The sequence below is a fragment of the Anser brachyrhynchus genome (genome assembly GCF_964034855.1).
Source record: "Anser brachyrhynchus genome assembly, chromosome: 12".
Lineage (NCBI taxonomy): Eukaryota > Metazoa > Chordata > Aves > Anseriformes > Anatidae > Anser > Anser brachyrhynchus.
In genome coordinates this window covers 3,707,486-3,720,803 of record NC_137707.1, presented here as the reverse complement: position 1 = coordinate 3,720,803, position 13,318 = coordinate 3,707,486, and the positions used below count along the sequence as shown (strand labels likewise).

At 46.3% G+C, this 13,318-nt stretch overlaps 1 protein-coding gene and 1 long non-coding RNA gene across 2 annotated transcripts in view; one reads left to right on the top strand and one right to left on the bottom strand.

The window, feature by feature from the left end:
- Positions 1 to 1,612: 1,612 nt before the first annotated feature.
- LOC308176393 lies at positions 1,613 to 3,998 on the bottom strand. The gene is made up of 2 exons (XR_013938244.1): positions 3,859 to 3,998; positions 1,613 to 3,246 (listed from the first exon to the last, which is right to left on the bottom strand). It is a non-coding gene; the product is annotated as an uncharacterized lncRNA (long non-coding RNA).
- Positions 3,999 to 4,083: 85 nt separating this feature from the next.
- The window catches only part of USP10 (ubiquitin specific peptidase 10), a 50,801-nt gene continuing 41,566 nt past the window's right edge, over positions 4,084 to 13,318 (top strand). Inside the window, exon 1 of the mRNA XM_080552036.1 lies at positions 4,084 to 4,242. Within this exon, the coding sequence (XP_080408162.1) occupies positions 4,222 to 4,242 (21 nt within the window). The 5' untranslated portion in view covers positions 4,084 to 4,221. The remainder of the gene's footprint in view (positions 4,243 to 13,318) is intronic.

Here is a 13,318-nt window from a genome sequence, read left to right as displayed (position 1 = left end):
AGATAACCCAAATCCCTTGAGACACCCCGAGGAAAAATTACACCACAGCGTGAGATGCGGTTGTTTTGAAGGCTTGAGAAAGAAGCAGGAAATATTTTTGTTTTCAGGTTGAAATCTTAAATTAAGAATAATGGGCCTGAGCGTCTGCCTTTTCTCTGTAAGAGATCAGACCGCTTTCTTCCAGACGCTGGTGGTTTCTGTGTGCTCCTTAGGATTCAATATTCTTGACTGATAGCAAAGAAGGGTCTCACCTCTCGAGAATTTAGAGGAAGAAATTACCCTTTTGTACTCTTTCAGCGAAGCGCTTTAACTTGCAGAAAAACATCTGGATTCCAATTGTGATTCTTAGCTTGCTGATATGTCCTAAAGATCTGAGCAGTAAGTTTCTATAGGAAAAGAGGTGGCACAACAAATCTTACTTATTATTTTGTTTCAGAACTAATTACGGTTTCATGAACTTACAGTTTTGGGTTGTCTTTGGAGCCGGTGGTCACGGCAGGTGCGTCCCCGGCCCGGGTGGCGATGCTGTCTCTGCAGGGCAAGGTCAAGTGCACACAAGCTCCAGCTCCTTACGGTTCCTTCTCCCTTCTGGCAACTCCCCGACTGGTGAGAGAGACACAGCCCAGTAGCAGGTTTGCTGATACCAAATGTTTTATTTAGCATCGCATGGCCTTTCTCTGAAGCTCTGGATAGCTTTGGGGGAAAAATACCAAAATACACCTTTGTTTTTTTATCGTGATGAGTTAGTTCGGTGACAACAACAATGTGAACGGAAGGTGAGAGAGACTTGCAGGTTCCTTTGAGATGTCAGCCTTGAAACGTACAGTTGCACAAGAGGAGAGAAGGCTCGTGTTTGAGATAATGTTGGAAGAGGCACAGATAATTCAGCCAAAGGGTCTGCGTGGATAATTGAAACGCAAAGTATGTGGAGTCAAGCATCCACATGATCTATCAGAGACCTGTCCAGGCTTGAAATTTGTTGCAGGCTAACTTGAACTAGTTCATGCTGAAGTTCCCTCCGTCAACAAATTAAAAATATTGTTCCAGTTTTTCAGAGAGTTTAGGAATAGGGAGTCAGGATTTTGTTAATGTATTTTGGAATAAAATACCTCCTATCGGTGTCCTGTGCTGCTCCACCTGTACAACCATTCCTGCTGCTCCCTTGACTTCCTTTGGTAAATTCAGGATGCCTGGCGCTGGCCCGTGCAGTTTAGGTCATGGGAAGTTCAGGGCTTACGGTCGTTCAGCGCAGGTTTCAGCACTCGTGGTGTGCTGAAGTCTGAGGCGTTGGGAAAAGCCCCAGGAGCGACTAGCCAGCAGAACGCTGCCCGGTGCGCAAGCAGCTGTCCGAGGGAGATTTCACAATGAGGACCTAAGCAAGTCTTAGATGCATGACTGCTTCTTTTAAGTGCTTTATGGTGTGCGTCTGGATGGATGGAAATGAAAGAGCTTCCTTCCCAATGCCATTTTTGTGCCACCACAGGCACGAGGCTGGTACCAGTATGGTCCCTTAGGCTCCTGATGCTTTAATGTTTCTGATTTTTCTCTAAACACACAGCAGTCACCCCAGCTTTGTGTCTTAGTCCCCTCAACACACTGTACAGTGTTGAGGTTTAATTCCCAGTTGAATCCCATTACCAGAATAACCAGAGAAATAGCAAAGCCTTTAGTGCACCTAGAAACTACTGGGATAAAAGCTCTCTATCTCCAAAGGAAAGTCTCTAGAGCTTCTAAAGCTCTTAGCACTACAGAGAAGCTTTACATGGACATCAGTAAATCTTCCACAGCGATCAACCAGCTCGTGCAGCACTCCAGGAAGATATCCTGTCCCTGAAAGAATGGATGTGCAGGTCCCATCGGGTGCTTCAGTGTGGAGAAGTCAGATGTGCAAATCCTTCACCTCCTGGGCACTGTCATGCACACAGCTCTTTTGATCCTGTGAAGTCACGAGGAGTAAGGAATGGGAGGATAAGCCACTCCCAAGCATTTACAGTAGGGTAAGAACAACTCCAGCAGTTAGTGTGAAGAAGCCGACCTGGAGTACTTTATTTAGCCCTCTAGCTAATGTTAGACAATTCTTTCTGATTTACACAGCCGTAGCCTTCATTTGTTCTTGATCAATTTACGAAACAAATGTCTGTACCACGACGTTAGGTACATTACTCTGTGAATCTTAAGAACCTGGATACACAAAAGCAAGATACAGGACCATTTTTTTAAAGTCGGAAAGGTGACAAGTTGTTTGGGAGTTATAGTGCATGGCCACTGTCATAAAGGACAGAAAAAAAAATGATCAGTGCAATGCAGTAACTAGTAATGCAGTAATAGATCGCTAAAAATGGCAAAAATGAATGATAATGCAGAACTGAGGAGGAAACTTTCTGCAGGTAGAAGTTTCTGTCAAAGCATACTATTACAATAAAACTTACAAAATGTACATTATTACAAAATATCATGGTAAAATTGTAACAGTCTTTACAATGAAACTCTACTAAGACAGGATAAAACTGAAGGTGTTTTAGATGTTTCTGAAGTGTGAGACAGCAAAATCCTTTCTGCCCACGGGTTGGTTTCCATCATCAGCTATGGCTTTCAGCAATACTGGTATGTGAAGTAACTGGTTTCCAGATGGGACGCTCTGTGTGCGTTTGTATTTTCAGCCATTTGAAGGGGCAACCTTTCCAGTAAAAAGTCAGTTTACTTAAACAGTGTTGTGGGCAGAGGGAAATTTTTCCTTCAGCTGGATGAGCTGCTTAAGGGTTTTCACTCCAGTATTTACCTTGTAAATTAGACTCCAGAAGGGAGAGAGGGTTTCAGATATTTGAAATGCTATATGCAAAAACCCTATACATTTCTCTCCCTTTTTTGTTTTTCTATTTTAATATTAAACAGCCATTTTCACTGCCAGTTCTCTGCCTTAGGACAGAAGAGCAACACTTGCTAGAAACAAAAGAAAGGGAGTGGCAGCAGGGTGTGTCAACTAAAAGGCCAGAAGCCGATACAGAAAATCATTTACTGCTCCTCACATTACTGTCACGAGCACAGATGAAGTGTTGCAGTTCATAAAATGAAAGGCAAATGTCCTTATCCAATAACAAGGTGGGTGAAGTCTTTGTGTTTCCAGTGAACCTTCTCTTTGAACTGCCAAACTCACAAAGTTATTCCCTTTTCTTCTCTTCAACTTTCAGGCACGCTAAATTTCTTCCTAATGCTTCCTCCCAAACTGGAGTGGACTTTTGCAGGATTCTGCAATTTAAGGAAAAAATTACGGAGTATATCAGTGATTAATTTGATGGACTCTTGCCTGGGGGGTTCAGCATCCACTCATGACTCAGCCCTCCCAAAATCACGAGATTGGCTCAGTCACTTATTTTTACTTTCTTTCCCCAAACACGCGCTGCCCTCATTTCCCTTCTCATTACTCAGGAGCAAGGATTTTTCACTGCCAGATCCCTTGGCCCGTGCATCTTCGGGTGCTGGCTGCCTCCAACCTACTTGCTGGGGTGATGCTGGGCAGGCAGCCTTTGGCATGAACCCCAGCGGGTTACAGATCATAGAATCGTAGAATCATAGATTCATTAGGGTTGGAAAAGCCCTCCAAGATCACCTGGTCCAACCATCCCCCGGTTACTACCAACGTCACCCACTAAACCGTGTCCCGTGTGGGGCAGCCTGGCAGCTCACATCCCCCGGCTTTTTCAGCCCCGAGGTGGCAGAGGCCCCTACTGCCTCCCTTGGGTCACTCAGCAGGGATGGAGGTTGGCTCCTTCCCACACGGGGACGAGCCGAGGGCTGCCCGCGAGGGGCTCACCCCTCATGGCCGCCCCCCTCACGGCCACTCGCCTCATGGCAACTCGCCTCATGGCTGCTCCGCAACACTCCAGGGCAGGAAGCAAAACCTTTCCAGCAACCCCCCGCCGCCTCAACCTGCCTCCCCCAATCCCCCTACCCACAAAAAGGGCAGCAGGCGCCTTCCTTCCCCCCCTATAACCCCCAAACTCCGAGGGGGGAGCTCCCCCACCTCCCTCCCCTCAGGGCCGCCCCCTCCCTCCGCAGGCGCAGAGGCGCCGCCGCCCCCCCCACTCCCGCCCCGCCACGGGAGCCGCTGCGCATGCGCAGTGCGCGCCGCCCGCCCGCCCGCTGCGTGCGGAGCGAGAAGATGGCGGCGGCGGGGGCAGCGGCGTGAGGCGCACGGCGGACGCCGAGCTCCCCGGGGGCGCCATGGCGCTCAACAGCGCCCAGGTGAGCGAGCGCGGCTCCCCGGGGGAAGGCCGAGGAGGTTTCCCCCTTCCTCTGGCTCTCTGTGAAGGGGGCGGCCGGGCCCCGTGAGCGGGGAGCGTGGCGGCCGGGAGTAGGCCCGCGGTGATTGTGCAGCTTGGCGGGGGCGCTGCGGGGGGGTCCCGCCGCCGCCCGGCCCCGCTGACGGGAGCTCGGGGGGGGTCTCCGGGGGACCCTGAGGGGGAAGGAGAGGAGGGGGAGGCCTGAGGGAGTCCTCGGGGGAGTTGGAGAGGCTGCTGGGCCCCCCCACAGGAGCCAGCGGAGGGCTGGAAGGGATTTGGGGGGGGATTTGGGGTGGGGGGTGGAGGTTTGGGGAGGGGGGCGCCGGGAGCCGCTCTGGGATGGGAAGGGAAGGGAAGGAGGGGGCGGTGAAGGGGGCCGTGAAGGAATCCCCCCCCCCGCGGCACGGCACTCGGTCAGGCTGCGCCCATCGGGGTGCAAAGGGCCGGGTGTCGCAAGATCGAGGCGTGGGGACGCGGGCACAGAGGCCCCAACCCCGGCCCCAGCCCCAGCTGGGCGGGGAGCGGCCGGCCCCGGCCCCGGCCCTATTCCCGGCCCCGGCCCCATTCCCAGCCCCAGCCCCGTGTGCTCGAGGCACGGCGGTACCTCAATGGGTTAAGTTCAGAGTGGCCTTTGTAAGGGTTTTCTTCTTTTTTTTTTTTTCCCCTCCCAAAACTCTTTGTAGCGAAAAGGTTAGGCAGGATCTGCGGCGTGCATTTGCAAAACTTGGTGCAACTTTGGTTTTAGTAAATAATAAAGTTTAGGAAACTTGGGGTTAAAAAATAGTTCTGCTAACAAATCGTGTACTCTCTGGTGGGAAAAAAAAAATTTGTTTCAAACAAGGTGATGCGCTCTCCTGTACTCTGTAATTCTTCTGAAGGGTGATTAAGGCACAGATGTAATAAAGGTGCGTGTTAGTGTTGCTGTGATTTTTTCTTAAAGAAAAGTTTGCGATTGGAGAAAACTGTCCTGATATTTCTTGCCCAGTGGGATTTATTTGTGCTTGAGGGAGAGCGGGACCTGGTTTTGTTGATGTGGATGTTCACAGTGCAGTTGTGTTGCTGGAGTTTGTTTCAAATTTCATAAGGTAGCCTGGGATTACAACGTTTTGTATCCTTTAATTTTTCTTTCAAAGTGGAGGAAACTCAGTTTTGCACATCAACTGCTCTAATTAATGATGTGGAGAACGTGGCATATATCAAAAAGATTTAGCGTCCAAAGCAGAAGCTCTTTGACTCTCTCCTTTCCCCCCCCTTTAGTACTAGACAGCAGCACATGTAGTCAGTTTGATAAGACTGAGTTTTTCATTGCAGCTTTTTTCTTGATTTAGAAGAATAAAGGCAATTTGTGTGTCCGTACTTAATTAAGTTGCTGTACCTTGAAACGAAAAAGTAAAGAGTTCAGCTGATGATCTAGTTTATGGTGAAGCACTGCAAAGCTGTAATTAAAAGTAGGCTGTACATTCATCTTTAGATGTAACTTGCTGTGTGTACTCTTTTAAATCAAACCCTAGGTAAAGATAGATAGTTAGGTCTTGTGAGGATTGCTGCTTCAATTTATATATAATTCAACTTATATATAATTCAATAAAGATATCTTACAGTTAATGTTTTGTTCGTGTCATTGAGCACAGCATCTTTTTTTGTTTGTTTGTTTCATTATCTCTTTTCCTAATTCAAACAATTTATTTAAGTGCTTTCTGGGATTCATATGAATTCATATTCTAGAGTAATACAGTGCTGTACTGCTGAATTGAGGTAACAGTATCTTGGACTCTTCTAGTTGGAGAACCTGAATATAAGCTTAGGGATGTAATTTTCCTTTTTGTTTTAGGATGGTAGTATTGAAGATCAGTAGACAAATTAAAAGTGTTCTGATAACGTTGTGGATTCTGAGCTCAAGAGTAACTAACGTGGTCATTATGTTTGTGTCGTAGTGCCGAGTTCTAGGCAGAACACAGAGGTTTGCTGTATGGTTGTGATTTGATAACAGGCATTTTTTGTCCCATGGGAGAAAGTCTTCTAGGAAACTGTGCTCTTCTAAACAGTTAAACTGCATCGTCGGATTTCTGCCGGCTAATGGATTCACGAAGCGGCGTGCAGAACTACTTCACCGCTCGGTTTGCATGTTGCAATGAATGAGTCGTGGAACATGACCATACCGTGTATTTTCAAAGGGGGGATTAATTTTGGATGGCTGGCTGGTCAGCAAGCGTACCAGTAGCTGGTAACACAGTTCAGATAATACTGGTCATTCATTCATACCTCCGTATTCCCTGTCGTTTATTTCATAATCATTTAATGAGATATTAAAGTGTTGCTGTCAGTTTTCTGGGCGTGTTCTGAGTGTATTCAAAATTCTGAAGGCAAGCTAGAAGTAAACCTGTTGTATCACTCCTGGTTCTGCGTGACACCGCAGAGGGAGAGCTGAGTTAATGCTGGATGTAGTAGGAACCATTTTCCAACAGGGACGTCTAAATTTTACTTTTTAAAGAAAAATAATTAACAACTGTTTCCCCGTTTGAGGAACAGTAATGCTGTGTAGGAACTGCATGCGGAGTTGTTTTAGCCCCTTTCCTACCATTTTGATAGGGTGAATTAATACAAACGTTTCAAGCACAAATCTTGTGAAAACAAGGTGAGCAGAAGGAAGGATACTGTAGCGGAATGAATCATTTATGCTTGTTTTGTTCTTTCACCATTAGTGCGGTGTCAAATTAACTTGGTGCCATTTTAAACGTACCATATTGCCCCAACGCCAGCTGAAGTAAAAACCAGTAGAGTTTGTGTTCAGAAGGAGCTGAACAAGCTGCTGAGCTGCTCATCCTCACCCAAGCCTGCGTCTGGCCCGACAACCAGAAGAACTGGAAGTCGGAGCGTGGCACGCAGCCCGGCTCCCTGAAGTACCGTGCTGCAGACCACGGCTTTTACGGCTCCTTGCAGCGGTGCTCCCTCGCGGCCGGAGGCTTTGCTGCTCCCTGAAGCCAGCGCCGACTCTGGAAGGGTAAAAGAAAATCTGTAGGCACGTGCCTTGTGCTGTCTTGGCAGTGTGCTGCATGAAGTTTGTGAGTAGTGACTTTGATTAGGAAATTGATCCGTCTCAAAAATAAACCTTAAGAAAAAAAAGGTTGTTACGCAGCTGGAGGGGTTTCTTGTGCTAGCTTGCTTGTATCCGTGCAGATGTGTCTAATACTGTGGTGCCCTTACAGACAGAAGGGTTTGAAGAGATGGCAGCATAGGTTCCTTCTGTCGGGATCCTGAAATGAATGGAAAGCTCTGGGTTTGGGGAGCACTCCCAGCACAAAAAGTGGCCTTGGGCCAGCGCTGCAAGCGGATGGATTGGGAGAGAGGTGCATTCATCATCCTGTTGCCGCTGCTGCTGTTGTACTCAGCTGCTTTTCCATGTTTTAAGGGAGTAAAGGGGCTGGATTCGTGTCTGCCTGTTTTTAGAGCCCCTCTTTCCTTGCTGAGAACTGGTTGCTTCGCCCCTTGTGCTGGCGCCGTTGCCGCTGCAGCCGGCGGCTTTCCTCAGTGTCCAGGTCTGGGGAATTCAGGCTGCAACCGAAGCTGCGAGTTTAGGTAGCCAGAAGGTATCATTTCTCTCTCCAAAATGTGAATGGTGAATCCCTGCAGTGCAGTGCGTGAGTGTGGGCTGGTTAGCTTAAAAAAGGAAGTCTGGGAAAACTGACATACAACTTAAATTTGGAGCTGTGTGGCAGCATGCAAATAATAGAATGAAAACCACACTTCTTGTGAATCACTCCTGTTTATTCTGTGAATTTCAGAGTACAGCACTGATTCAGAGACATTTTAGAATGGATCCTGCCATTTACCTATTAATAAATCCAAATTTTGTAGGCAGTTGCATAGACACGCTGCTTTTTCCATTTGTGTAGCTGTTAAAATAGCTGTAAAGTTAAGTGGGGTTTTGCTTATAGGTAAACTAAGCTGTCTGGTTTCTGTTTGGTGATATACGTGCAACATGCTGTGTCGTACAAAACAGGCAAAGCCGTTGGAATAGAACTTGCTGGCCTTGGGCCACTGGATTATAGTCATTTGTCACTCTAATGCCATTTCAGCAATGTAGATGTTCATTTCCAAAGAATTAAACATGCTAGAACTGCGGTTTTTCTTTTTGGTGGAAGTGTTTTATGTGTGGTCATTAAACATACAACTCAGGATTATGGGACAAAGGGTTATGCTTCATAGTGAAAAATAGCGTGTGTGTGTGTACACATGTGCGTATATATGCACAGACACCACAACGAAGAAGCAAATATTTTAAAATTGGGTTTCTAAACCCTATTTTTATTTCATGAAATTGTAATGTATAGGTTTATTACTACATATTTTAAGTGGTATTCCCAATAATGGTGCCATGTGGATTAGTTTGAAAACACTTCAAGGATTTTGCTAGATCAGAGCTCATGGTAATATGTTCATTAACACCCTAATAGAGTAAAACTTTGAAGTACATTAGTCTTTTTCATTTTGCATTTGACTCGCTAATACCTAATTTAATTGCAGATGTTCTTGATATTTTAAATACATTTAAGAACTTTTCCTCTTTGACGGTGTAAGATCTATTAATCTGCAGTGCATGTTGCAAGAGCTGTTTTTTCACCTACACCTAGGCAGGAGGTAGTTTAAGTCACAGTAGCCCTGACAAAGTGATTGTGTAAGGCTAATTTAAAGCATATACCCTATGGAAAAGTATGAAAAAAAAGTTTGACACAAAATTAAGGAAGGCATTCTTGCAGTCCTGTGATGGTCACAAAAGTTAGCACAGCAGAAATGAAAAATGTACAAAGGTGCTTTGGGGAATTTTGCTGTTTATAGCATTGTATGTGGATTTGCATGGTCTATGAAAGTTTTAAAAGAAGTATTATATGTTGTTTGTCTTGGAATTAAGTTTGGAAAGAAAGGGATGTGGATCAGCTTCCCCTGAATGAACTGGAAAACCCCTTCTGTAACTGTTTCAATTTGATAAAAGAATTGGGGTTCAGCTTTGAGCTGGAAGAGAAAAATGCCCTGTCTGTAAGAAGAAACATCTTGTTTCAGGTTGTGTGAAAAGATGCATTTATAAAAAAACTTGAAGTCGATTTTCTTGAAAGAATTGTGTGTATGGAAGACATTTCTCTCTTTGTTTGAATGAAGCTGAGCATACGAGCAGAAATAGCCGTGCTGTATTCCCTCAGTGCAGCAGGCATGTTTTTTCATACGCTCAGAGCCTGCTGGAGTGACTCACAGGCTTCCTGCCTCATTTTTCCCCATGAATTTTGCAGGCTGGCGACGGATTTACAAGTGTAATTTAAAATACAGGAATCGTATATCCTCCATGCAAAGAAGTCAGGGCTTTTGTCATGAAAATGTTTTGTCCCGTTGGGGTGGGATTCCTATGGAGGTAGTGTAGCAACGTGTTCCCCATAGCGATCCTTACAGCAGCAAGGTAATGCTGCTGCTTTCACGGGTGCTTTAACAGCTTGGCCATATGCACATACCTATCTCGGTGGGAACTTGTCCACAGCCCGCTCTTCAGACTGTGTCGCAAAAACACATGCGGTTGAGGTTGGTTCAAGATCACCTGATTTAGCACCGAAGAGTCCTGAGCTGCAGACCGGATCGCCACGTATCGGACAGCAAGAGCGAGTCCTTTGCATGTGCCAGCTTCCAGTGTGTGAGGACAAGGCCTCAGATGCCGTGTGTGGTATCAAACCACGGATTTCTCTCCTGGTTTTCCGGTAAAGCAGAGCTCTTGTTGCACATGCCACTCGGTTGGTCAGATTCACATACCTTTTAGAGAGGGACATGAATTCAAACCATACTTCTGTACAAGGTCAGAGTTCAGGAAACTACATTGACAGAAGGAAAGGGGAGATGGGACAAGATTCTGATACTCCCTTTGTTTCTTGCTGCGAGATGTAGGTTGGATGAGGAGGCAAATGGAAGAGGTTCAGCTGCATTTTTTAATGGTAGCAATAGGCAATTGGATTAATCACACCCAGCATATTTTGGATTGTGTTACTTGGGAGGGGATTTGCTTAAAATTGATGCTCTACCTGTGCATGATGTGGGGTGGTGTTCTCAGTTTAAATGTGAATAGATGTGATAAAAGGAGAGGGGAAATAAAGCAGAGAGAGAGAAAGAGTCGCAGTCAGCACAAGTTCCAGCTGAACTGCAAGAAGAAGCCCGATCTATTGAGTTCCAGTCAACCTCGGTCTATCCATTAAATCATACGGCCTCTAATAATAGCTGGTTGTTACCAAAGAAAGAAAGTGGTGGTGCTATAAATGTCCATAAAACATGGAAAACCTCGCTGTTCCTTTGCTGCCTTCAGGATAGAAAACCAAAGCTGCCACTGTTTGGAAAGTTCTGGGGAGCACTGTAGTTAATTGTTGTAAAACTGGAAGAAAGTCAAAGACAACTTACTTAGGCAAGTCTCAATATTCATGTACTTCTCAGCTAAAAGCTGTGATCGTGGGCTATTGCCCCTTCACAAGTTAAACTTCCGTGAGTTACAGATAGTGAAAGCTCCTTAACGAAACTTGTGACGACAAAGTGTTTATAGAAGTGTTTGTGCAGTTAGTGTGCTCTCACGGCAAGCAAGGATGAAGTACATAAAATTACCATCCTGGAATTGCAAGCGACAAAAACTGTAAGCGCAGCAGAATCATAAAAGTGTGAAAGAGGAGCAGTCAGCTTTCAGAGCAGGCCAAGTAAAGCTGCTGAGAGTGCTCACGCCAACAAGTTTGTGTTCTTGGGCTCTGGAGCTTTACCTTCGTCCCGGCCCAGCTCTGGGTTGCGGTGGTCACTCTTGGTGGTGCAAAAGGGGCGCTTTGGGTGCTGCCAGAGTCAATTGCCTTAATGGAGAGGATAAAGGCAACGAACGCTTGTATACGCTCAGTGCTAACCATAGTCATGGAAAGGCCACTACGGTTTTCTACTTTGCTGTAATTGCATTCTTAAAATAGTTTTTCCAGCGTTTTTAATCAGCATTTACTCCTGGAAGGATTGGGCCAGTTGCGCACCATTTTTTCTGTCTTTTGGGTGCTGCCAGCAATGGTTGGTCCCGGGATGAGAAATTGCCGTGGCAGGGGATCCCTCGCTGCCACGATGGCTCCTGGCCGTGTGCTGAGCTACGTGCGGTGCGCAGGTGTGACATTTCCGTGGTAGCACGACTTGACAGTTAGTCTGAACGCTTACACTTTCTACAGCTTCAAATCTTCGGGTTTAGCTAAGAGCTACGGTGTTTTATATTTTTATAGCAGTTTGCTTTGTGTACCTTTTTTTTTTATTGGTGTTTGTGCTTCAAATTTATTTTATGACAGCATAAAAAAAAAAAGCCTGCAATTAGTGAACAACAGCTGATTCGATTATCTTTGAAGGCTGGCTTCAAGTAGAAGGCTGCCACATCTGGTCTGCTTACTGAGAAGCCAAAAGTTGCAATACTTGATAATGGCAGATGTCAGTATTTGGAAACTTAGTTTGGTTTTTCTGATTGTTATTTGCAAAACAGCCATTTCAGACAATAGCGTGAGTGACTGATTGTATTTACCAGCTGTTTTAATGATTTTCAGGAATCTGTTTTCCTGGATATGGGACCAAAGGAGTCATTGTACGCTTAGGTTAGAAGCACATTCTTTCAAAAGCTTCCTAAATTGGTGGCGTTTGAGAGCAGAAAATGCTGTGAATTCAGTGTGCGGGCTGAGACGCGAGGGTTTGCTCCCAGCCATGCCAGCCTTGCAGATCAGATGGCGCTTTGGTGGCACACACGTGGGGTCCCCCACACTGTTCCCACTCCTTTACAGTGATGTGGGGACTCTGCAGGCACATGGGGTGTGCTCTGATCTCCCAGGGCCCTGGCTTCAGCAGTAGTTGCATGCCACTCTGCTCCAGTCTAAGTTCTTTTCCTCGGGAAGCAAGGTACTGAAATTGTCTTCAGGATTGCAGAAAGCATTGGCAGTACCTTGGGCACTCTGTTTTGCGTTCTCTGCGCTCATTTGTGCAGAAGAATGCTGGCAGGGGGTCTCGTATGGGGGAAGATGTGAAGTAGCATCGCAGTCAGTGTTGCTCTTTTGAAATGAGCTACCTAAAAATGGCTTGAAAATCAACAGCATTGTCATACAGTGAACCTACTGCCGTGTTCATACCCGGCTTTTAAGGCTGCCATTTATAAATACGGGTGTTTAATGCACTGACTGTCTGGGATTTAGTTGCGGCAGCGTACAAATCTGTGAATGCATTCTAACAGCTATCCTGTAGCTATATAAAGTTGTGTTGCAGCTACTTAAGCTCTAAAACCGTCCTCGGAGGAGGTGGCAGAGGTGGCGTATGTGTGGTGTCCCAGTTTTCATTTTAACTTCGATACCAGTGCAAAATAGAAAGCTGCTGCCACGGGCAGTGCCACGTTCGCTCGGGTTTCTGCTGCCACTTACCTACCACGTGCCAGGATGGCAGAGGAGGTGGATGGCTGCATCTGCACTGGGAATCAACATGATAAATGGTGTCCTCAGCCTCTGTCTGCCGGGAGAGCGGATGGCGTACGCATTTATCACCTGCTGAAGTAGCACAAGGGGCTGGAGCTCCTGCAGAGAGAAAACAGGGAAAGAACCTCTGTAGAATTGCTGTCAAACTTCAGCAGGATCGGAGGGTTAGCGTTATTAATGTGGTTGTAGTTGTGTTTCATTTTTGTGACCCCCTTGAGTCAAATCATGTTTTTTTCCCAGATTGCTCTTTTGTTTTTGGCTGTTTCTCCATGAGATTTTAACCCACAGTGGGCAGGTCGCAGCTCTGCAGAAAGGAAAGTCTCCCTGCTCCTTACCACTTGCACCTTTTGCTTTATACTGGTTCCTCACCTGGGATCCCCACCCCCAGTGTGAAGAAAAACCGTGGATAGTTTTCTCTGTTTGAGTGTAATCATCTCGCCGACCTGTTCAGCGTGTGCCGGCACTGGCACAGGAGAAAAGGTGGGATTGTGTGTCCAGGAGGAGAGGAGAAGCTGTGGCCGTGGTTTACGAAGCAGATGGCTCCTGGCTGTAATG